The sequence below is a fragment of the Eretmochelys imbricata genome, chromosome 7 (assembly GCF_965152235.1).
Source record: "Eretmochelys imbricata isolate rEreImb1 chromosome 7, rEreImb1.hap1, whole genome shotgun sequence".
Lineage (NCBI taxonomy): Eukaryota > Metazoa > Chordata > Testudines > Cheloniidae > Eretmochelys > Eretmochelys imbricata.
In genome coordinates, this window is record NC_135578.1 from 102285574 (window position 1) to 102311775 (window position 26202).

Consider the following 26202-nt stretch of genomic DNA (forward strand, 5'->3'; position numbering starts at 1 on the left):
TTAGCTATTATGTCTAAACATTTACAAAACCAGTTCCGATGAAATGAGTATGCAAGGAGTATCAGAGATTCTTGCTACATCTAGCAGGACAGTTCCATATAGTCTGTAGTTATAAAATAACATCTTATTACATAGTATCTCAACTCTAGTGCAGAGCACTTCATATACATCCAAAGATGATATATCTAATTTAGCTTTTCTAAAAAGATCGAGATACTGTGGATTTCATTTTAGCTCTCTCAAACAGGTTTCTATTAATATTTTACAGTTGTCTGAAAAGAATAGCTTCTATATGATTATTTTAATGCTAGGTCATTTCTGCTTATTGCTTTGTGTCACTGAATGATGAAAATTAAGATAAACCGATAAGATAAATCTGAGTTATACGTTCAAGAAATATGCTTAATTCTTAAAGATAAGTATGTTGTATAATAGGAGGCACATAAGTTTATAGCACTAAAGCGATCAAGACACATTAAAATGAATTTTAATATGAAAGTAACAACCTAATCTGAAAATGTTTTATCTTATTATTCATCTCAGAAGTTCTTAGAAGTAAGACTTGTAAAAAAATTATTACCAACCTAATAGAAAAACAATGATTTGTGGAGCATAATGCTAATAATTTCTATAACAGTCACTTAAGTTTGGTTCTGCAATGCTGCTCCTTGAAATTGACAAGAGCTGAAAAATATTTATCTCTATTTGAGAATAGAAATATGAAGATAGATACATTAAAAGTGAATCATTCTTATAACTCAAAATAAAAACTGAAATACAGGGAAAATCTTGTATTGAGAACCTTCTCTGTCAGCAATCCACATAATAGCCAAACATTACAGTTTTTATTGCTAATATATATTTTTATTGCTAATATATATATATGACACACTGACCCTTGACAATTTTTGAAGCATAATAAACATGTTGCTGCAATAACACAAAATTATTCAATTGTGAAGAAAAAGATCAGTCCAATATTAGTAAACCTGGTTAACTCTATTCTTACTTTCCATTATATCCCTTTGAATATACAGATAACACAATGCTTCAACTGGAAAATTGTGAGTTGTACTCTCTGCACATTTCCTGAATGCAAATGTATTACTGGCTCAGATGCTGGAATGTGCAAATATACTACTATTTTACTCAGATATTCAAGACAGTTTGCTGCCTCTCTTGTGATCCCAGTAGAATAATTTCCACGAAGTTGTATTTAACAGCTCTAAATCGTTGACAGATAACTCTGTCCATAATGGGAAATATGCACTCTGTTGTACGTTAATGCGCATGTGGCAAAATTAATAGTAAATCACTCTCTGAGAAGTTACCAGTAACTTTATGGTACCTTCTATTTTCTAGTTTTGAAGATTACTGTTATTCTCACCATTCCCTGTGGTTTGTTTTTCAGGAATTTTATAAAATGTTTATCCAATTATTTTCTGGGGAAGCAGTCAAGTTTCAGAATTGCAGATCAGCTGATGTCTCACAAGAACAGAATAATCAAAACTAGCATTTACAACTATGTAGACAAAGCACTAGAAAATATAGGATAAAGACAAATCCTGCACTTACCAGCTGTAAGGATCACATACCCTCATGAGAGCTTTTCATTTTCATACTTTATGATTCTAACAATCAGAATAGGAAATATCTTGCCTGTTGTAATCCCCAATTAGCTAAGTATTATATTTTAGTACAATAATTACAATGCAGCTACTTTCTATTCCTAAATCTTCTACACATTTTTGTTAAGAATATCTTTAATCTGTAAATGAACTATGACAAAATGTAAGTATCACAAACAATTAGAAAAATACTTTTATTAGATATCATTTTAAATTGTAACTATAGTTCAGACAAAAATAATTTATTAAACTTATTGGCCCTTCACAACCTTCTAATATTATACTAGTGAAAAACTGTTCTCTCTGACAATCATTATTTGCGCTCTGTATTAAAGGAACAGTCAAAAGCAAGACAATCATTTAGATTTAAAACATACTGGTTACACACGTTCATTTCCAATTATATGAAAACTTAAGATTTATAAAACACTGGATGTGCTGTAAAGAATAGCTCCTTTGACTACAATTCTGCTAAGTCATAACTGAAAAGAAAATTGACATCTTTTTCGTATAACTACAAAAAGATTCCTATTTACAAATCCTCTCCAGCATGAAAGGAAAATTTGTTCAAACCAAGTGATCTACCTGTAACTCATGGAAAAAAAAAAAAGAATATTTACCCGTAGAAATGTAGGGAATCCTTGGCCATAGTATCCAACAGCAAAGTAATCTGGTTTAGGTCTTATCACTTTCACGATGTTTTCATAGAACTGTGCTTGCTTTTTCTGTAAAGTAAACAGCAACAACACTTTACTTGAAAGTTTCCTTCTAGATTTCCCCTGAAGATGAGAATCCAGTGTAAGAGTTTTTCTGTTCAAAACATTCTCTATAAAGTGTTTTTGTCTTTATTCATCTTTTGACCAGTCATCTATTGATATCTGAAAATGCCATACTATTTATCCTACATATTCTTTCCGGTTAGAGTGAACTTTTGTGGTAATGGATACAGAATATGGACAGAATAAATGCATACTTCCCCAAAGGAATTTTCCAAAGCACTTGAATTCTGACTTGCAACAACCCTGTTGTCCTACTCTCTGGAAATTTCTTGAGTAGACATGACCAAAGGTACGAAATTCCATATTGGATTCGGTGATATAGATTAAAGGCTTCAAAGTTGAATCCTGTAAGCACTTGCTGATGAAGCTAGCTGGTCTCATGGTACTGGCTCACCTCCTTTTTTCCAGCAGCTAAATTGCATTAAAATATGCTAACAGTATATAAATATGTTCCTAGCATTACTCTTCCATGTGAATAATTGCTGTAGCTGCAACTGGAATGTTATGCAATTGTGAATGGGAGTGAAGGTGGTCAACGGGACTCTATTTTAAGATGCCATCCACAAAATTGAAAGTTCGTGAACCCCATGACATAGACAAATGTGCCAGGGACTATTAGGCCTCTCCACTGATCTGTAGTTGAACTCAGATCCTTATTTCTTTTAAAATCAGCGTTAAGCTCAAATGATAAGAATGAGCTGTGAGGTAAGAGAACAGAATTTATAATTTTACAATATGTGCTTATTAACATAATTTCAGTCTACAAGATTTTGAATGTGGATGTAGTGTGATTTTGGGGTAGCTTTATTACTGCAACCATATGGCAGAGAGCAATTGCCATAAGACATCAACTTACCAAATACATCTCAGTTCATCTTTGGAAAAGTGAATTTTGCAACTGGCTGTAAAAATATCATTTTGCTAATGTCTTAAAGTCCACTGTTTAACATTTGAACAACTGCTTCTATATAAAAAGTATTCAGAAGTGCTGCAGCATCCATCTTTAAAAAGGCTCCCAGGAGATGAACATGGTAGGGATGCTACTTTCATTGTCTTATCTCTTCCTTAATTAAACATTAGGAATCTAAACCTCAGGACTGCCGTGCTGTGCTTGGTGCACAACCAAACTATGCTCTGTGGGGGGCAGGTGGGCAAAAGTGGCTGTATGTTACCTTTATTCCCCTGTGAACCCTGCCATAAATTAGAGCTGCCTAAGGCGAATAAGCTCATGGAACTGGACTGGGAGCTGGGGATTCTTGAACTACAGTAGGCATGCCCTCTTCTCTGAGGGCAGCAAGCTTGTGGGGCTGGGTATGCTGCCTCAATGCCACTGGAGGGATCCTTAGCTGCCCACTTAGGCAACCTGTATCTTTCTATATATATCTATCTAAGGTACTTCTGTGGTCCCCATTACCTTAGTATTTGAGCATCTCATAACCTTTTAATGTATATTTATCCTCACACCGCTGTGAGGAAGGAAGTGCTTTATCCCCATTGTAGAGAGGGGAAACTGAGGCAGAGAGAGGCTAAGTGACCTGCCCAAGATTACAAAGTAAGTCTGTGGTGGAGCAAAGACTTGAACCCAGGACTCCCAAGTCATAGGGTAGTGTTCTAACCTGTGAACCATCCATCCCTTAAGTCTGCTTAGCGCCACCAAAGCATCGCAGAACAAACGTAACAGGGCGGAGAATTAGCCCGAGAGTTTTCACAGATGGTCAGCTACCACTAAAATCAATTTTAGATACCGTGAGATACACAATTGGATTGGTATAAACAAGAGAGACCAGCTAAATCTAAACCTGCCTTGCCAAGAAGAGGGCAAAGAGACATTAGCTACAAGGATTGGAGAGCAGAAATATGCAGCCTATCAGAGTCTATGTTATGGGTATTGTTGTACTGAATGAGATCTAGCATGCCTCCTACTGAAGTGGATTTTTCCAAGTCTCTCTTTGAAATCTAGAGAGACAGCAGACAACTTGCAGCTAATTCACTGATTCAAATGATTTTGTAATTTCTAAAAAGTTTGTATTTGACCTTTAAACTGGAGATGAAAATCTTATGTAATAACTTTTCCGGTTAAAGTTATATGCATGTTTCCCTTGATGAATAATTTTTATCTATGAAAACTTATAAATACTAAGCTATTATTTAAAAATTATTCTCTCGTTTCATCTGTATGATCCAATTTAAAGATGGACAGTAATTAGCCATCCAAAGGATGACAGAATCTATATACAGCATCATAGGCTGGGACAGACCTCGAGAGTTCATCTAGTCCACCCCCCTGAACTGACGTAGGACCAAGTATGTCTGCACCATCCCTGACAATCTAACCCAGGGATCGGCAACCTTTGGCACCTGGCCAAAGGGGCTTACCCAGGGAGCTTACCCTGGCAGGCCGCATGCCAATAGTTGCCGATCTAACCTATTCTTAAAAACCTTCAATGATGGGGATTTCACTACCTCCCTTGGAAGCCTATTCCAGTGCTTAACTATCCTTACAGTTAGACAGTTTTTCCTAATATCTAACATGAATTTCCTTAGTTCCTTGCAGATTAAGCCCATTATTTCTTGTTTTACTTTTGGTTGATATGGAGAACAATAGATCACTGTCCTTTTTATAAGACTGTTATCATGTCCCCCATAGTCTTCTTTTCTCGAGACTAAACATGATCATTTTTTTTAATTGAGGCCTCACCAGTGCCGAGTAAAACAGAACTACCACCTCTCATGTCTTAGAATGAGACTCCTGCCAATACAACCCAGAATATTAGGCTTTTTCACAACTGAATCAAATTGTTGTATCATATTCAATCTGTGATCCACTATAACCCCAGATCTTTTATGTAGTACTATTGCTTAGCCAGTGCATTTGATTTTTCCTTTCTAAGCAGAGCACTTTGCACTTGTCTTTAATCAAAAAGATGGAATTCAATAAAGACAAGCGCAAAGTACTATGCTTAGAAAGGAAAAAAAATCAAAGATATTAATATTATTAAAAACAGGTTTAAATAGATGTGTTTTGCTTATGCCACACTTGAACAGGCATGAGCCACCAGTGACATTTCAGAATTTTTAATACAAATCCAGGTTGTCTCCAGACTGCAGTTGGCTTACACTCACAAGTTGTTAAGTGAGCGTCACCTGGTTGGTGAGAAATTGATTGGAGAAAGAAATGAGTCTTATTCAAATATACCCAAACTGAACAAAGCTTATCCATTAAATAACAGTGACTAGCTCAGTGAGGAATATTTGTCAAGAAAGAAAAAAAGAAAAGCACAAAAATACAAGTAACATGGAAAAGAAGTAAAGATTCAGGGACGGTGCTTAGAGAGTGACCTTATCCACTGAAGAATTATCATTCAGACTTATGAAAAATGGTCTCTTCTCTAAGTAAACAAGATCAGCCTATAACCAGATTCCTTCCATACAAAAGGGCAGAACTATTTTTCAAGGAAAGAGGCAAGGAGCTCTTTCCAAAGTTGCATCTGCAGAAGCAGAGGTATCTATTATTTGTATTACAATATCATCGGGGCTGAGACTAGGGCCCGCTATTCTATACAAAAACACAGTGAAAGAAAGTCCTTGTTTACATTTGAAAGAAAACAAAGAAAAGGAAAACAGCAGCACAGAAAGGTGAAATGACTTGCCCAAGGTCAAGGCCAGTCACATAGTAGGTCAATGGCATTTCTGGGAATACGACTCCTGAATGCCAGTCTACTGCTTTACCTGCTAGACCATTCTACACCCTACATATAGTAAAAGTATGTGGTGTGGAGTACAAGGCAGCTTTGCAGAACTTTTATAGGGGAGCACGTCCTGCCTTAGCCCAATTGGTGATGTTGCCTTTCTGGAGTGGATTTCATCCCCTACTGGATTGCTTCTGAGCTTTATGAGCACCCAAGTGGATCACATTCTGATCCACTTAGATACAAATTCTTATGGACTTTATGCCCTTTCTTTCAACAAACTCTCACAAACTCACAATGTTGTGTGTGGCTTATGAAGAACTTCATACCCCTTTTAACATCTAGAGGTATTGCCACACCTCTCAGTTTTGATCGAGAGAAAAGGACACAGGGAAAGAAGTACAATCTCCCAATTCTGACAGAAATCAGCTAAGTGCTCATGGAGGAAAATCCTTACGAAAAGACAAGTAGGGAGGTGTGTTATGCCACAGCTGCCACTAGAAAAAAGTGACTTAAGATAATTTCTTTGAGATTCTGTACTAGGAAAGAAAAAGTGAAACTGGATTTTAAGAGGACTTTATTACTGTCAGACTCCCTCCTATTGGAGCATTAACCTCTCTTATACTACTCATGGCTCAGTGTTGAGCAAAGGACAGGCTCCTGACAAAGAAGACAAGGATCCCAGACAGGAAGAACTTTTTTTTCTGTGGTAAGCTGAAGTGATCTATGCTGGGGAGTTCCTAGTTGTTTAAGGGAAGACTAAATGACTGGATGAAGGGAGCTCATTCCCTTTCTGTTTAGTAAGAAAACTTACCTTGCTTGTGAGATACGCCATTCTTAGAGCAATGAAGTTTTCTCTGCCCAGAAGAGTAGTAGGATCGACTCAGAGAGAAACCTAGGATTTCTGGTTGATGTCTCACTGTGATGCCCTGAATAGGTTAATATGGATCAGAAGGGGCCAATTAACTTTACATGCTGTACCTGGAGGGAAAACAGGGCTTGATAAGGCCTAATTGCAGATGAAGCTCAGCTGGGGGAGGAGCTAGGATAGGTGTAAAAGACCAGGAACTGAGAGCAGGAAGAGTTTGATGAGTATTGCTGAGAATTAAGTAAACAAAATTATATGGATTGCCACAGGCTTCTTCATGCTATCAGGGTCAAAAATGGATAAAGGAGATATGTAAAAAAGAAAAATTGAGGACACTAAAATTTTTAGGTGTGGGAAATCAAATTACAGCTGAACAGTTACTACCTCATTGGTGAACTTGGAATTGTATGAAAAAAACTAAGGGAAGAGGAGAAAAAAACACATTAAGACAAATGAAATTTCTGAATTTATTTATGAAAAGTGGGTCCAGCTTTGCCAAGACTACATAGACAGATCAAAAGCTAACAGTACAGGTTGAATGGAAACAGCCTTCTGTGTTCCTAGTCTTGAAATCCAGAAATCGAAGCAGCTATTGAATTATGTGACTGTTCTGATGGCTGAACTAATGCGGGCAGTGTTGGTACGAACCTGCATAAAAGATGTGTGACTGGCTGCAGCTGTAATTTTATCTGATTCCTTGTATGGCATTATGACAATCAAAACAGAGACTTCAGAAAGCAGAAATTACATAATAAGTGAAATAACATTCCTAACTACAGATATAATGCAAGCAGGTATCTGCCTGACAATAGCATGGAATCTGGCACAGATCCGAATACCTGGAAATGAGATGACAAAGAAGCAAATCAAGCTCTAAAAAGTGAGGAGGTCGGTATTAAGATACCCTTAAGTAGAAAAGAATTTAAAAGTGTGGTCACAAAACAGCTTACAAAGAAATGGCAAGAACTAAGGAAACAAAAGGACAAAGGTTTTACGATGTATGTTCACAAATCAAAGAAAATACTATACTCCACAATTATGATAAAGTAAAGTAGTCTTTTTTAGAATGTTATTTAGGGCTCTTATTGTGCCCTAAATGATAAGTTAAACTTATTAAAAAGACAAAGATGCGCTGGGTAATGTGCTAAACCAAAGAAACTGTTTATCATGTTTTATGGCATTGTGGGCAATATTCTATGGAAAGAAAGTTTCATCTGCTTAAAAATCAAAGATTTTTCCCTAAAGGCCAGTAAAAATGTCAGGGAAATGGAATAGAGCAAAAAAAAAAGTCTTGTTATGTTTCCTTAAGGATACTAGATTGAGTCAAATAATTGTTTTATAAGAACCCAAAACATGGCTAAAAATGAATGAAGAACATGGCAGTCATAGCCCTGCCTGATCAGGCTGCTGAGCCAAAAAACAAAGACAAAAGAAAAGACTGAAAAGAGGAGGTCTGCAGTCACTCCCTAGGGGGAAAGGGAGTTGGCTAGGTACAAGGAGAAGATCCAAGTGGAAAGTAAGTCCTGGGATCTTGCTTTGGACTAGGGAATTTGAGAAGAGGCCAAGAGTGGTAAAGTAACCACAGAGACTGTAGGTAAACCCAGAGATAGGCCAGAAGGTAGAGAGGTGGGATTAGGAAGGAGTCCAGGGAAACAGCAATAGGGACTGAGACTGAGCAGACCTAGGTTGCTGGTCATAGGGTCTCTGCTCTGGAATCCAGAGTAGTTGGTGGACCCAGGTTCCCCTAATAGCCAGAGGGGAAGTGGCACAGGACCTGGATAATTGGAACAGGCGGCCACTTGAAAACAGTCTTCCAGTGAGAGGGGACTGTATAGTGATCTGATCCAAGGGTCAAGTCGTAAAGATGGAGTACCCCAAGTCCCAAAGAGAGAGGGACCACAGAGCAAGCACCAACAGAATGGGGTGCCACACAGGGCGAGAGCTAATTCTCAGACCTAGCCACAAGGAGGGACTCCTGCAGTGAGTGGAACCCCTTCACATTCACATAGACAACTGCTGCTCAACTGTCAGACTAGACTAGAACTGGTTTGCTGCTAGAACCTGTTCCACATATCATAAATGTAAGTAGCAGTAGAAGTGTCCTTCATATAGCTCTTGAGTCTAGAACTTTTCAATAGAGCTTTATCACTTGATATGATGGTGGAGCCATCCTACCATCTCCACATGCATCTTCTAATCAGACAGACTCACAAGTGTAGTTAGAACAGTTAAATGGACATCAGACATACAAGTTCTCTTAACCAGTGTTGAGTTGTGGGATCACCATATGAGAGAAAATCATCTGTGGAATGGTTAAAAAAAGTTATATATGCAAGGGACTACATATCACTTGGACCATGCTTGATTCTTTGCTGGATGTGATGCACAGAAGGAACATCTGATGGATCTCAACTCAGAAGCAGGCCAAGGATATAATCTCAAGGCAAGCAACAAAGCCAAGAAACTGCATTCCCCAGGAAGAGAGTGTAACATCTGGAGAGATGATTTTACATTTATCAGTCTCTTTATGGATATGAACTATTCCTGAAGTCTATACATAAATGGATTCCCTGACGGATGAGATTCCAAGAAGGAATCCCCGAGTTTTTGTTGGGATTTACAATGAGATCAAGAATTCAGAGCATGGCTACAGTCTGGAACACTTAATTGTATCTCCCGCAGTTATTGCCGCAGACCAGCCAGTTTTCAGGAGAGGAAATTATTTTGATCCTCTGTTTCTGTAATTACAAAGAAGATTTTTTTAAAAATGGGATTGATGAGAAGCTGAATTGGAAAGTGCATATTCACAATTCAGGTTTCCTGAAGCAGAATTTAGGTACTGTTGGTGCTAAGGAGAAATCAACATATATCTCTAGAACAATAGTGATTCACAACTTTTTGTAATGGATCAGTGTCTGCCTTCTCCTCCCCAGTACCTTTTCAAGTCATGCCTTAGTGTGCCCAGTAATAATTAAAATGCCTGGCATACTTAGTCAATTTTGAAAGTAAAAAAACACTTTAAGTGACTTTCTGAAGGCTAAATAGTAGGTCAGTGACAGAGATGAAAAAAATTCAATTTCCTGGTTTCCAGTCCCATATTCTGTTCAGTACACCTCATTACTACTAACAAGCTCCAAGCGCCACAGTTATTGGTAAAGTTATTATACAGATGCCCTTTGAAATACCTGTCTTTACATACAGTTTACAATTTTTAAAATAATTTTATCAAAGTCTGAGTTCTCTCTATCTTTAATTGCTCCAGGAATGATAAGGAATTTTCATGTACACATCTTGCTAAGATACATCCATCTATTTTTTTAAAAACCCCAAATTTCCTTCTGCGCACAAGCAAACTGTAATCAGAATATCTTCGTTCCAACATAAAAACCCAAACATTTTCCACTTAAGTCACTTCCAAAGATGGTCATTTAATTAATCTGCCAGCCTACATCTGCCCCAAGCGGCCAAGTAAATCATTCTTCCCCCACTGGGCTAGTATAAACAAGGTAAGAGGCATTTTCAATATTATTTAAAAAACTTAAAAAGTGAAATTCCACAGAAACTGGTTGATAATGTCGATGTTAATTTAAACTGAATGTAAAAGAAACCTACCAGCAGTTCACTGAGTTGTTCATAATCAAACATTTCATTTTCATACTGTTCTGCCAGTTCTTTGCCCAAGGCAATGGCCTCTTCCCACATCTGTTTAAAAAAAAATGCAACTGAATTATATACCTTAGTCAAATAATGAAATTGGATTAAAATAAATTTAAACAAAACATAGCAAAATACATTCTGATATGCCTGAAAAGCACTATGCATAAAATGTGACAAAGTAAATATTTGTGGCAGCTTCTTTCATGAGCCCATCTTTTTATTTACTGAAGATTAAATAAAAATAAACACTCTTCCTACCAGCCAGGCCAGGTACCCGATGTGCGACCAACCCTTACAGTCTACTTGGAAATCCTAAAACTCAGGGTTTCTGATAGATTCTGGTAACTGTTTATAATCTACAAATCCATATTAGATAAAGCAGGCTACACTTGAGAGATACTTCTTTTGCTTCGTGAAAACATCCATTATATTTCTATTGTCTCTTTTTTGTCTCCTTCAAGCATGAGATTCAAGAGTCATATGAATTGACACAAAATAATTTAGCAATAACTAGCAATATCCTTCATCTACTCAAAATGCAGAGAATCTTAAAGAGGAATAGCAAGAATGTTTTTAAATGTGTATTTTTCATTTTTACTAACGTACATGCAAAGAATCATGTTTAAATTCCCATACCAAGAACTCCAAGAATCAAGCCTTACTATCTGTCTTTACGCCTGAAACTTGGCTGGCATCTCACTTAATAAAATATGAGCATCAGAATGAGTTAGATGCCAATTTGTTCTATATTACCCTTTATCTTAAATTTTAAATCATAGTTACACCCCTCGCCGAGACACCTAATTTCCTTCTCGACACAGTGCCACTCCCCTCCTTGCCATGCTGAAAGACACATGGCTACTGCTTCAAACAGCAAGCGAAGGGGTAAGCACTTGCTTCCCCGTCACTCCCCAAAGACATCTGCCTTGCAAGGAAAGAATGTGAGATGCGGCAACACAAGCTTCCTGAGCTGGCTGCTCAGAAGGCGTAAGAAGAAAGAGCACTCCTGGGGATATCCGCATGCAGTGAAACCGATTCACAGACCTCTCCTACATGGACACCTGCTCACCTCGAGACTCAACTCTAATAGTGAAAAGAAAAGGAGTACTTGTGGCACCTTAGAGACTAACCAATTAGTCTCTAAGGTGCCACAAGTACTCCTTTTCCTTTTGTGAATACAGACTAACACGGCTGTTACTCTGAACTCTAATAGTGCTAACTGAATCTTGCCAGCCCTTCCCCCTTCTCGCAGAACCTTTCTGAGGGAGAGATCTGCCTCTTTTCTTCCCCACATGAGAGCAGCAGTGGAAAGGGCTGAGGGACAGGAGAAAAGCTGGTGAAATGTATTCATCCAACAAGCTTCATCTAGAGGAGAAGCAGGTGGTTCTGAGGGGAAGTGGGAGGTTTCAGTGGGCTATGGATTTCACGGAACAAAGCCAACGGGCAAGTCTAACTGAACAGTTTTGCAAAACACATTCAAAAGTGAGCCAAGCCACGCAAAAGTCACGAGATTGGCTTAAAAATGATGAGATTTTAAAAAATAATAAATGTTAAGTACATTTTGTTTGCTTTCTGGTTTGCCAGGGTACACTTAGGTCACATTTTCAAGCTTTTCTCCACAATCATAAGCGCTCAAAATTATTATTATTTTTTTTTTCCCAGATAAAAGCTGAGGTACTCAGGTAATCACGGTATCCCGGGACCTGGGGCTTTAAGAACAGCACCAAAATGTTACAGGACTTACAATAAAATCATGAGAAGTGGCAAAACTGAGTTTTTCTACATATTATTCCAGAGGCTTTTTAGGCCAAAACGAGAGACCCGTGACCTAGTGATATGAGCACCAGGCTGGGAGTCAGTGGGCTCAGGCAGCCCATACAATTCTATCAGACAAAATTATTTGACAAACACTCTCTGCATGCATGTGTCCATCCAAATCCATTCCTTCTCTTCCCACAAATCAAATCTATTCCTTCTCACCTCCTGGCATCCATCCATCAATCCTTCCGTCTCTCTCCTTAGCCTCCAATTCTTGGTCTTCTCCCCTCACCACAAAAAACAATTCCTTTGCTCCCTACCCACCTCCCCCCAAAAACAAACCCATCCTGTCTTCTCTCTACCATGCTCCTTTATTTGTGTGGGGCATGGCAATTTGGAGTAGGCAGGCGGGCTGCATGATAAACAAGACTGCTTCCAAGCTGGTATGGTGGTGAGCCAGGCAGCTGGAAGGCAAATGGATGCCCCCAGGTCTCATCCTTGTACAAAGCCCTGGAGTAAGTACCTCTCACCCCCTGTTTGTCATCCACCCAACCACATTTCAGAACCCTGAAGAGAAGCCTGTGCAGCTTAGTGGCTGCTGGAGCTTGGAACAGAGGGCAGCAATCAACAGCCCATAGCCTGGAAGAAGAGCCACCCTAGCAGCTGGGACAGGGATGGCCAACCTGAGCCTGAGAAGGACCCAGAATTTACCGATGTACATTGCCAAAGAGCCACAGTAATACATCAGCAGCCCCCCATCAACCTCCCCCCTCCAGCACTTCCCCCTCCCTCCCATGCCCCCCGCCTGCCGTGATCAGCTGTTTTGCATGCACAGGAGGCTCTGAGGAGTAGGGAGAAGGACGGAGTGCACAGCACATTTGGGGGAAGGGGCGGAGCGGGGGCAGGGCCTGGGGCAGAGCAGGGGGTTGAGCAGTGAGCACTCCCCGGCACACTGGAAAGTTGGCGTCTGTAGCTCCAGCCCCAGAGTCAGCACCTATGCAAGGAGCCGCATATTAACCTACGATGAGCCACACGTTGGCCACCCCTGAGCTGGGGAGAGGGGAGAGGGAGGAAAGGAAAGAGGGAGCCAGAAGCTGGAGAGAGAAGTTGCTGTCTGTTGTGGGGGAAGGGAAATAGTATGTCTACACTCCAAAGGGAAGCCATTGCTGACTGCAGGTAAGTAGGTTGGGGACTAGTTGCAGGCGGAAAGGATACAGTGAGCCTGGAGTCCCAGAGAGAAGCTGCTGTCAGATTTGCAGAGGTGGAATGGATGAAAGAATAACCCAGAATCCTCCAAAACTGCCGCTGGATGGGGGGGGGGGCGGTGGGGATCTGAAGCCTTGAAAAGCAGTTGCTGTTGCTGGTTTGTGTGGGATAGCGAACAAGGGGTCTAGAGCCCTAAAGACAGGCTCTGGACAGCTAGAAAGCAGCAGGGCCTGAGTTGTGCTGGAATGTCCTGGAACGTCATTCTGGCACTTTTTTGGAGAGTTGAAATGATGTTCTGGCACTGTTTGGGGGAGCCAAAAGGCTGTTCCAGTACTTCTGGTTCTATCACTTATAAGTGAGTTCCAGCATTTCTTTTTTCAGGACTCTAGCACTATTATGTAAAACAGACTGTCACCAATCTAACGTCTGCTGCCAGCTGCCTAGTCTGGGATTAATGGGAGCCAGAAATTCATGAGGTCTAAAATTTGGTACATTCAGTTCTCTTTGTAATTTTAGAAGAAATCACTTAACCCCTTTGCCAAAGTTTCTGTCTCTGCAAAATGGGGATCACAACATATTCACCTACTGCACAGGGATGGAATGAATATTAGTTAATGTTTTTAAAGTGCTTTGAAGATGGAAAGTGCAATATAAATCCATGCTGTGCCCACACCTCGAATACTGTGTCCAGTTCCAGTCGCCCCATCTCAAAGAGGATACAGTGGAACTGGAAAAGGTTCAGACAAGGGTAAAAAAAGTGATCAAGGGAATAGAATGGCTTCCATATGAGGAGAGACTAAAAGATTAGGGCTGTTCAGTTTAGAAAAGAGACAACTAAGGGCAGTGATGAGCTGCCAAAATCTTAACAACTGGTTCCCTCCTCACCCCACGAGGGGGTCGTAGCCCCCTCCTCCCCAGATCTCTGCCCCATCCACCCCCCTCCCCTGACTGCCCTCGGAACTGGGCAGGAGGGTCTCGTGGGCCACCGTAGTGGGTGCCCACTCCGCCCCGCCCCTAAGAGCCAGAGGGACCTGCCGGTGGTGCTTACCTGGGGCGGCTCCCAGGAAGCATCCGGCAGGTCCCTCTGGCTCCAAGGGGTGGGGTAGCGAAGCTAGGGGGGGAGCAGGGAGAGCGGCCGCTCCCCCCACTGATCACATCAAAAGTGGTGCCTTAGGCGCTGACTCTGTGAGTGCTCCGGGGCTGGAGCACCCACGGGGAAAACTGGGTGGGAGCAGAGCCCCCACCGGCAGCTCCGCGCCCGGCCCCAGCTCACCTCCTCTCCACCTCCGCCCCTGAACACTCCACCCCGCTCTGCTTTTCCAGCCCCCACTCCCGCTTCCTGTGAATCAGCTGTCCACGCGGGAAGCCTGGGAGGGCTGAGAAGCAAGCGGTGGCTTCATGCTCAGGCCCAGGGAGGCGGAGGTGAGCTGGGGCGGGGAGCAGTTCCCCTGTGCCCCCCCACCCACCCCCGGGTTACCTGCTGCAGCACAGGCGGCCCTCCTCGCGCCCCCCCACCCCTGCCCCAGCTACCCTCTGTTAAGCCTCCTTGGGCCTGAGAGCGAAGCCGCCGCTTGCTTCTCAGCCCCCCGTCACAGCTTCCCGTGCGAACAGCTGATTCATGGGAAGCCGGGGGGCGGAGAAGCAGAGCGAGGCGGAGCGTAACTCAGGGGCGGAGGCAGAGCGGAGGTGAGCTAGGGATGGGGACAGGGAGGGGAGCTGCCCGTGGGTGCTCTGCACTCACCCAATTTTCCCCGTGGGTGCTCCAGCCCTAGAGCACCCATGGAGTTGGTGTCGAAGGTACCACTTTTGGCCGGTTGTTAAATTTAGAGCCTTTTTAGAACTGGTTATCCCTCGTGGGACAACCGGTTCTAAAAGGGCCTCTAAAGTTAACAACCGGCTCCAGCGGACCAGTGCGAACCGGCTCCAGCTCACCACTGACTCAGGGGAAAATGACAGAGCTCTATAGAATCATAAATGGTGTAGAAAAAGTGACTAGAGAAGCGTTATTGGCACATCACATAATACAAAAACCAAGGGTCACCCAATGAAATTAATAGGTATCAGATTTAATACAAACAAGAGGAAATACTTTTTCACACAATGCACAATTAACCCGTGGAACTCATTGCCATGGGCTGTTGTGATGGCCAAAAGTATAACTGGGTTAAAAAAAGCTGGACAAGTTCATGGGGGATAGGTCCATCAATGACTAGGACACAACCCCACGCTTGGGGTGACTCAAAACCTTTGACTACCAGAAGCCAGGAGTGGAAGACGGGATTGTTCACTCCATAATTGGCCTGTTCTGTACACTACCCCGGAAGCTCTGGTATGTGCCACTGTTGGAGACAGGATATTGAGCAAGATGGACCATGGTCTGACTCATGAGCAGCTCTTATGTTCAATGGAATTACTAATTCTGTTTTGAAAACAACGCATCTAGGCCTGATGGAAATTATATGACAATTGCTACAGTAGGAAACAGATTTTTTTGCAAATGTAAGGCTTTATTTTCCAGTACAAACTACATATATGAAACAAAAGGTTTAATCTAGAATAGTGAAAGAAAAATGTTCTAACTTTAAATGAAGGAACAACTAGAAAAAATTGTTGAGGAACAATTAGAAAAAAATCTAATATAGTCTTGCACTTTTTATGTTTTAAACTAAGTTTCTTCTGGCTCATAGCAAAATATCCTGCAAATGTATATAAACCAAAACTATTATTTATTGTCGTGTGGTAAGTCAGCAAGTGTAGAATTCTTTTTAAGGCAATGAAACTTTCTTAACGTTTAATGCTTCTTTACAGATTCAGTCATCCTTATCTTTTGCACAATTCTGTTTCAAAGAAAATACTCTTACCTTAATTTTCATCCCACAGTTTTCTGTTTGGTTGCTCTAGACTTAACTAGTCAGCCTCCAAAAATGGAGTATCACTAGCTTCTGCTTTTGTGAAAATATTTTAGTGACAGATCTAAAGTGACAGATGATCTGTATCAAATAGTTTTAAAAAAACTTCAGGTTTAAAATAAATGTAATTCTAAGTAATTTTGGAAGCACACCAACACTGTAAAGAAGCACATTCAGTCTTTTTATTGGACTCTGCCTCAGTACAACAATTCTAGCAGCACATTCCCAATCTACCTTCAGTAACTATAAGTGTTGCTTCAGTATAAATGCATGGTGTCATTTAAGATAAACTAATTTGGCCAGATCCTCAGCTAGTGTAAACTGGCACAGCTCCTTTGACTGTGGTGCTACTTCTGTCAGTTCCTGGGATAAAACTCTCTAGGACTGGAAACAAGTCATTCTCAGCGGGGTCTTTGCCTGGAGAATTTGCTCTTTCTCTGGCAGCTCACTAGAGCTAGAGTCTGGTGGCCTTTTGGGCGCAGAGATAGGCCTATTTAATTAACCAGGCTTTTGGAAAAATAATTACATAGCAATTATGAAGTGATCACTGACAGATGGATGTCCCTATTAAGACCAGACAGTAGCAGTATATTTGATGTTAGAGAATACTCTTAATTATAAATGCTTGATCTTAGGGATTTGATGAACCTAGATGCGACTACGATGGGCAACTTATACAAAATAAATACAAATATGAAAAATCTCAGTTGGGGCCCGCAGAAGCAACTTTAATCCAAATCGTATTAATAATACACTTTGATTAATAAATTATTGTTTCCAGCATGGAGAGCTTACACATGAATCCCAAAATTCAGTATGATATAGACTATAACAGAGACTCTCCTTTATATCTGCAGTCAAACAACCTCAGCCTTCTTCCATTCTGCTGAAGAAACAATTCACGTAACTAAAATTGTACCTGAATGGGGAGTGGATCTCAGACACAACCTCATTTTCTGATTTGAAATGCTAAAACTACCTTTAATAGCATCCTTAACTCCCCCTTCCATCAGTCCCCACTGGAGAGGTGTTAATGGGCCACTTTACCTTGAATGGTCCCTTAAAATATGTTAACTACTTATAATAAACAACTTTTTCCACCTTGTACATTTCCCAGACTTGAACAAGAGCTCTGTATAAGTTTGAAAGCTTGTTTCTAAATCTAACAGAAGTTGGTCCAATAAAAGATATTACCTCACCCACCTTTTCTCTCTAATAATTTTTTGTAATACTAAAAATAAGTTTTGCTTAGTTTTCTTGTTAAAACTGCAACTGTGAGACAAAATTCTTTTAACTTCCTTCCTGTGTCTTCACTGGTATCGTTCTGCGGAAGTAATTTGACCAAAAGAAAAGGACTTACTGCTGGTCATTGGGACCTTCCTACAACTTCCACGATACCCCTACATGCTCAACTTTGACCCGATGAGGAAATTCAATTGTCATATAGTGAGGGAGTAAGAAGAGGTTTTTACCACATGAATCAATGTGTGTGTTGCTGAGTGCCCTTAATTCCAGTGGTTTTAGATATCCATCTTCAAGTAAAGTGTGCACCTCTCACTGCAACCTCTCAAAAAAATTCCCTTGTGTATACTACACCTAATGTATATTGGGTGAGGGCAGTATGGCTGTGGCAAAGGATTCTGTTAACTGAAATCTATAAATATTCTTGAAGGTCAGTAATGCCCAATCTGCTGCCTCACAGACTTCTTGCTTTGGAACTTTTCCCAGCTTTGCCTAGGACATGGCAAGTCTTTTAGAGAAATGAACTGTAATGGGAAAGGGAGCTAGTATATAGTACTTGTTTGATGAATGATTCCTTAATGCAGGAAACAATTGATCTGGATAGCGTACAAGTGAGAATGGGTTCTGATTTTATAGGGAAAATGCCTCTCTTCTGCTGAAAGAATGAGAAAAAAAGTGTCCTCCTGAATTCAGTTGTGTGGGATACACAGGACTCTGACTGCATCCTTTTATGGGAAAGCCTTTGAGAATCTGAAAGGATATTCTTTTTATCGAATATCCTATAATTAAATTAATTTTAAAGTTCACGTGAAATAGTCACAGCCTGAAAAGAGCTATGGGTCTAGTTTCATATGCTTTCATATGCTTTAAAAAGGTTTCATCTGCTTATGCTGAATCAATCTTTGTAAAATTGCAATTTAGCAAATTACGTAAAGGACATTTTATTATATTATTGTAAAGAAACATTTAACGCATGCTATTTCAATAGAGTACACAGGAATATGCTCTATTCAGTGATTAGAGATTATCTGCAGCTCCTTTTACTCAACAGAAAGTTAATATGGCTCTCTTATGAATGATTATCTTGAACACTACATATCTCTGTCTACCCAAACTATCTTTGTGCAGTTTTGGATTGCTGACTGCCCTTCTGACGTCTCCTCCCAGATTTTCCTTCAACTATGACAACCTCAAAAGAGTGAAAACTGAACTTCTCAACTTTCCTGCAAAAGCTTTCTGCTCTCTTTTTCTTCTCCATAACCTTAGACTATTCCAGGTTCTCAAATACTGTTGCTTCCTCCTCTTCATCACCTCTAAAATCCTTCTGTCTTGCAACTTCCTCCTGTCTGGCCTCCATGCATCTCATTTCATTCCATACCCCAGTTTCATCAAAAAGCTACTCCTAAAATGAATGTCCTTCTCCAGCTGCTTTGACCATTTAAATCTCCTGTTTGAATTTGTTCAATGGTTTCTCTTACCTTTTGCATCATGTTTAATTCTTTGTAACACATCATATTATTTAACCCCTCCCTAATGTATATAGTTCCTCTCACTTCTTCTTGCTGGCCTCCCCACATGCCTTTGTCAACACAAACCTGCTTCCTGAGCACCCTTGAAACAGGGTGGCAGAATTCTCCTGTTGCCCACCCTGGGAGCAGTTGTTGGAACCTGGCAAGGACCTGAAGGTTATTTACTGCTGACTGAAGCAGACGTAGCTTACTAGATACTACACTATATGTAAGTAATAGCCTTTTGGCAGAGGAATATAGGGGCCTGGGACAGACAGGTAGTAAGGGAAGTAATCTAGTCTTGAAGAAATGAAAAATAATGGGGATGAGGCAGTAAAAGGTGGATGTATCGATCTAGTCATTGTTCACAGTAACCACATCTTTCCCTATTGCTTATGGTATGAAGAATATAAAATGTTTAGTGGGACGGACAGCAGTTGTATCCCTCATTTTCTCGAATATACTTTCATAGGCTAAAATTCATACAAGGCCTAGGCACCACTTAATTCCTATTTAAAGCCTTAAGTGCAACTTAAGCAGTGTACAGGCCTTGCACTGGCCCTCTGCACAGGTATACATTTCATAGAGAAAGGCTATCAAGTGAGATGCAACAGACATTTGAGCTTTTCGCCATCACAAGATATTTAGTGTAAAATAGCACTTATGCTTTAATTATTGTGCATCCAGCAAAAGCGTGACTTTTAAATCAATCAGCAACGGGAATTTATTTATTTATTTATTGCTCACTTCTGAGGCCAACATTTTTAATTTAATAGTTGGGAAAAATATTTATTGGTTTGTATACCACAGTGTCCAGCTCTAACCTTAAAACATGTTAAAGAAGTTGTACATTTTACTAAAAAGGAATAGGAACCCGGTATTCCACAGCTTCTGTTGACAACAGCTGGAGAGACCACATAAATTGGGTTATACTATATTATTTTTACTAGTGCCTCCAGCCTGTTTCTTGGCCTCAGTGGTTCTTTAACATTGACTAACATCAACTTCTCCACATGGACGACATTTTTCTTTTATTACCGCCATTCTATTTTCTACTCTCATCACGCTACACAGCAGCCTACATTCCCAGGAAAGTCCTTGGATTAAGGGCTTTATGGAAAATTTTAAGACCTTAAGCCAAACATCGTAATTCCAGACAATTTGGGGCAGTTACAGTGGATCGGTTAGACTGACATGATAAAACTGAACACAAGGCCATTTAGGGGGAAAACTAAAAGATGATAACAAAAAATACGAAACAGACGAAGGGTAATTATCTAGGAGAGGAAGAAAATGATATGAAGGCTCCTAGGAAACCTGGAGGAAATTGCATTTTACTTTGGAAAGGACAGAGATTAGAAGAGTAATGGGAAGGTTAAGAAAAAACAGCTTAGAAAGAAGAGACAGGGAGCAAAATACTATAATTATTTTGGAAAAATGGTAAGCATGCTAAAGAATAAAGGAGAACATCAACCAGTCAGAAAAAAGAAAATGTTTGCAAGACAGAAGGTCAAATACAAGAAAAAGGCAAATGTATTGGGGAATTTAAAAACTAAATTCCGAAATGTTAATATCTCTGAATTTTTCTGGTCTTGGATCCTAACTCTGAAGGTCTAAAAGCAGTACATTCTCTACTGCGGGGTAGCTTTGGCTTTGGAATTTGCCTTACCCATTAGTCCAAGATTGCATGAGTTTATTAACCTCATGGCACACTGATATTGTTCAACTATCTAAAAATAAGTGAAAGGGGCAAAATACAGGCTGTTCATCAGTTCTTAAACAAGCGGACATTTACTTCCCTCTCTCTCGGCTGAACTATACAACAGATAGTACAATATGTTCAAATTACGTGGGGTTATTCAATCCAACCGTGTTCTCTCAAGCTTTAGATGCCTGCCTGTGTAATGCCGCACAGGATGAACGTTTGTAAACAGCAGGTATTTTTGCCTGCTGTTCATAAACAGCTCATTAGTTCTAAAAGTAGCAGAAATGGGCAAGTACAACTTTAAAGTAGCTTGGCTGTTTCACATGCAGCTGAGGAGAAAGGACATTATTGATTTAATTTAAAATTAAAATCCAGTGGCCTGATTTTCAGAAGTACGGCTCCCATTGAGTCTAGAGGAATTGCAGGTGTTCAGTTACTGAGGAAATTAGGCCACTGAAAACAAAAAAGTGTAATTTATTTAGGAACAAGGGTGAAACTATAACATGCAATAAAAAAAAAAAAAGTATTCAACCTGCTGCCCCAAAAAATTTATACTGCAAAGAAAATTAAAATATATTTTTGGTCATGCTTTGTAGTAAGGTTTAATTTATTAATGGTTGATAGAGGGTTAATAATATTTAATAGAGGTTACAAGTATGTTACATACATGGCTAACATACATTATCAATGGTTATAAGCACACCTGGAGGCTTATATAACAATCTAAAAGATTAATCTTTAATTAGAATATATATTATCATTTATTAACTATTTATAAAGATAACATTAATATAAAGTGACCATATTTGGCTTTTTCAGTGCATAGAATATTATGGAGTTTCATCCAAACCAATATGAAGCCATTAAAAACATGCTTGCATAATGCTGAGCTGGCAGAACAACAATTCATTCCTGTAAAAACTGACAATTATTTTTTGCCCCGTTTCTGTACAATAAACTGTGACAACATAGACATATGTACCTGGAACATTCTGATGATGAGTCTGCCATCTCTACCATACATCCTTTTAAACATTTTGTGCCAGACAGGCCCAACGAATGGTGTGTCACCAACTGTATCTCCCCTCTCCTTCCCCCTCCCCAACTTAGACAAACGGACAGACACACACAAAAAAACGAACCAATGTCAAACCCATCCATATTCCTCCAGAGTAAAGTAGCAATTCCAATGAAATATTCCCTTCTGACCTCTTCCCTCCCTACCTCTTTAAGATACCAACCTGAGATTCATTCATTCTTCTAGATAATTAATTTGATTGTTACAAAGGGGGAAAAAAACAAAGATAGCTAACAGACTGCATTAACCACAATTGCCAATGAACCCTCTCAAAATAAGATGCTTCACTTTTCCCCACGCCCCCCCACAGCATTTACAGTTATTTACCCTTTTCCTATTTACACTTAACACAGCATTTATAAAAGTACCATTGATTTTTTTTTAAGTATTATTATCTGTAAGTGCTAGCTGGCAGATTGTTTACGTAAAACATTCCAAATTACAATTTATAACAAGTTTAAAGCTCCTTGAAGGTCACTTGATGCAAGTTTACTATTTGGCATTCATTTAGCAAGAAAGAGAGAGAGCGAGTATAAGAGAGAAGAGCAGTGCAACATGCTTTTTTTTTTTTTCTTTTTTTACCTTGCCCTTGTCAAAGTAATGGATAATTTCTTGATACAGCTGATCTTTAAGTTGTCCTTGAGTAGTTGCTTGGTATCCATCTCGCTGAGTAAGATGTGCTGCACATGCCTCTTCTGACCACTAAACCAGACATGAAGAGTGAAAAAATGGAAGGCAATAAAAGATGATGTAACATATCAATGACATTGGGCTAATGCAAACATTCAATCTTGGTTTATTTTTAAAAGAGCCATCAGGGCTGGCCCGATATCTAAAAGATTTTACAGCATCTATGATACTGTATTTTGATTTCCAGGGCAGTGGAGTTACTTACCTGAACTATAGTAATTATGGAATGGCCCAACTTGATTATCATACACATTGTCAGGAGAGTGATCACTTTAGATAAGCTATTACCAGCAAGAGAGTGGGGTGGGGAGACAGAAAACCTTTTGTAGTGGTAAACACCCATTTTTTCATGGTTTGTATGTATAAGAACATCTTCTGTATTTTCCACAATACGCATCCGATGAAGTGAGCTGTAGCTCACGAAAGCTTATGCTCAAATAAATTGATTAGTCTCTAAGGTGCCACAAGTACTCCTTTTCTTTTTGAGAATGGTTTATATATCTCAGCATCAGCTAAGGGACAGGTCTTTGAGGAGGTTTCCTTTTCTCCTTGATAGAAGGCATTAGAGTGACCTGGCAGTCTTGATCAACACAGTTGGCTGGATAAATAGCCATTATTAGTAGGTTTACACTGAGAGAAAGCCTACAAAACTGGGTTATGTCAATATGAGTGGACAGAACTATATATATAGAAGGTAAAGAGGTAAAATTCTTGGAGAAAAATGACTGGAGAAAAAGGAAAAATAGCAAACAAAAATATAGAGGCTGCCTGAAATTGGGGGGGAGAAGGGGAGGGAGGGCCTTGCTTTTTATAACTTTGTAAACAATTTGACTCCATGACTATCTTCATTAAGGTTAATAGGGACTTTCCCCCCAATTGCTGTCTCAATGAACAAGGGATAGTCTCACACTTTGATACTGCCATGCCTAGGCATGATACTTCCATAGAACAAAAAAATAGTGCCAACTATCAGAGATATGATGATAACCCTGCATCACCCACAACCTGAAAAGTCCTGTTACAAACAGGTTTCAGAGTAGCAGCCATGTTAGTCTGTATCCGCAAAAAGAAAAGGAGTACTAATGGCACCTTAGACACTAACACATTTATTTGAGCATAAGCTTTCGTGAGCTAAAGCTCACTTGCATCCAATGAAGTGAGCTGTAGCTCACGAAAGCTTATGCTCAAATAAATGTGTTAGTCTCTAAGGTGCCACAAGTACTCCTTTTCTTTTTGCTGTTATAAACACGGTCTTTTAAAATATGTAATTTATATACATATGTGTTTTCAATAAGAACATTAAGGGTAGAATCTTTTATCTAAAATAGCCATCTGGAAAATGGTGAGGTGGAGGGGTAAAGTGAGACTTCAAGTAGATTAGAAAAATAAAATTCAAAGAACTGCTCATTGTTTCCTACAGAATGTAAAATTATTCTTTCCTTGTCCCCAAAAGTAAAAGGTACAACTTTGGGATGAAAAGCAGTCCCTGCAAAAACAGCAATTCATAGATTAATTCACAGAGTTTAAAGCCAGAAGGGACTATCAGGTCATCTAGTCAGACCTCCTGCATATTATGAAATTTCACCCAGTTACTCCTGCACTGAGCTTAATAACTTGTGTTTGACTAAAGCATATGTTTTAGAAAGAAATCCAGTCTTGATTGGAAAGAATCAACAGATGGAGAATCCATGACTTCCCTTGATAATTTGTTCCAGTGATTAATCACCCTCACTGTTAAAACGGTGTGCTTTATTTCGAATATGAATTTGTCTGGATTCAGTTTCCAGCCATTGGTTCTTGTTATGCCTTCCTCCGCTAGATTAAAGAGCTCTTTGATACCCAGTATTTTCTCCCCTGGAAGGTACTTATGCACTGCAATCAAGTCACCTCTCAATCTTCTTTTTGATAAATAAACAGATTTAGCTATTTAAGTGTGTCACTGCTTCTAGATTTATAGCTTTGCATTTGACTTTATTAAAACACATTTTGTCTGACTGGGCCCTGATTACCAAGCGATCCAGACCACTCTGTATGACAATCTGTTTGTCTCGGCTAGAACGATTTTAGTATATACTCAATAGAATGAGTTTAATCAGAAACAAGTTGCATCTGGAAGGAAGAACAAATGTGCTTCCAAAGACCCAGTGATGATGTCAATTTTCAAGTCTCCACTGCTGAGCTACCAGTCACATTTCTATAAGTAGCCACTTTTTTGTATGCAAAAGCCATATTGCTAAACTACACAAATTCCACAGGAGTCTAAAATACAATTACATTTTTCTACACACAAAGAGCTACTGTGTACTATTAGCTTGAACAACTTAATTTAAACCAAATGAAAACAAGAAAGAACATCTCCGAGAGAGAGAGAGAGAGATAGTGTGTGTGTGTGTGTGTCCGTCCAGCTGACCTATATATGGAGTGTAGTAATTCTAAGAACTAAATAGCTGCTCTCTCTGCACAGTGGCATAGTTCTTACAAATTTAAAGGTGGGATTTTCTAAAGCACTCAGGGCTGACCTAAGTCTCATCCCATTAAAACCGATTTGTGTTTTACCATTGACTTCAATCTGATGACATTTATTCCAGTGCTGAGTGCCATTGAAAATCCCATCCTCAAGGTCCTGTGGAAAAGAACCTGAGGCTTTGAAGTTTAAAGTTACATGCTCCACAGTAATGAAGAGACACCACATGAACTGAAAAACCAGTAAATAAACTTTAGAAATGTTGACATAATCTAACCATTCACTGAAGGACTTAGAAGAAAACATTTCTCAGGGCAGGTTATCCCATAGTGCCTATTGAAGGGTTTCTTGCACCCTCTTCTGAAGTATCTGGTCTTGACTACTATTAGAGACAAGCTATCAAACTAAATGGACCACTGGTCTGATCAAGTATTTTCCAATGGAAAGTAAAGAGACTGTATGCTCTTTAGGATGTGAAAATCACAACAGATCTGATTTATTTGTAAGCCAAAGCAAATGCTACTTTTATTTTTGCCATTTTCTACTGTCTTACATTGTAAGTAAAAAATTGATTATATGATGGATATTTCATTTCCATTAATTAACAGTAGTAAATTAAAATACTCATCTGGTATCTGAAAATATTTTATAAAGGAGAATAAAAATATACTCCAAAGTGTAGTTAATGGAAATAGTTTAAACTCTAAATTGGGGCCACATAAAAACATATTGATTAAAAAACTGCAAAATCTAATGAGTAAAAGACAGTGAAATTATCTTGCACTCTGAACTCCATCATCTTCCTGGAAGATGCAGCACCTCAGTAGAGGGAAATGTTTTATCTGGTCTATCAGACTTGGTTGTGGAACATATGATCAAGCATGTTATGACAATCGAGACGTCATTTAATAACTCCAGTAAGAAAATATTATCCAGACTGTCAATCCATTTAATTTCCCTAATGGGAATAACAGAAATCTTTGTGTCCACAAAATCAGCTAGTTATTCATTCAAATTTGTA

General features: G+C 39.5%; 1 protein-coding gene across 1 annotated transcript in view; it reads right to left on the reverse strand.

Moving 5' to 3' along the window:
* DOCK1 (dedicator of cytokinesis 1) overlaps nt 1-26202 on the reverse strand; it is a 549703-nt gene that overhangs the window by 64911 nt on the left and 458590 nt on the right. Inside the window, exons 38-40 of the mRNA XM_077822901.1 lie at nt 22610-22729; nt 10577-10666; nt 2249-2353 (exon numbers count right to left, since the gene is read on the reverse strand). Of these exons, the coding sequence (XP_077679027.1) occupies nt 2249-2353; nt 10577-10666; nt 22610-22729 (315 nt within the window). The remainder of the gene's footprint in view (nt 1-2248; nt 2354-10576; nt 10667-22609; nt 22730-26202) is intronic.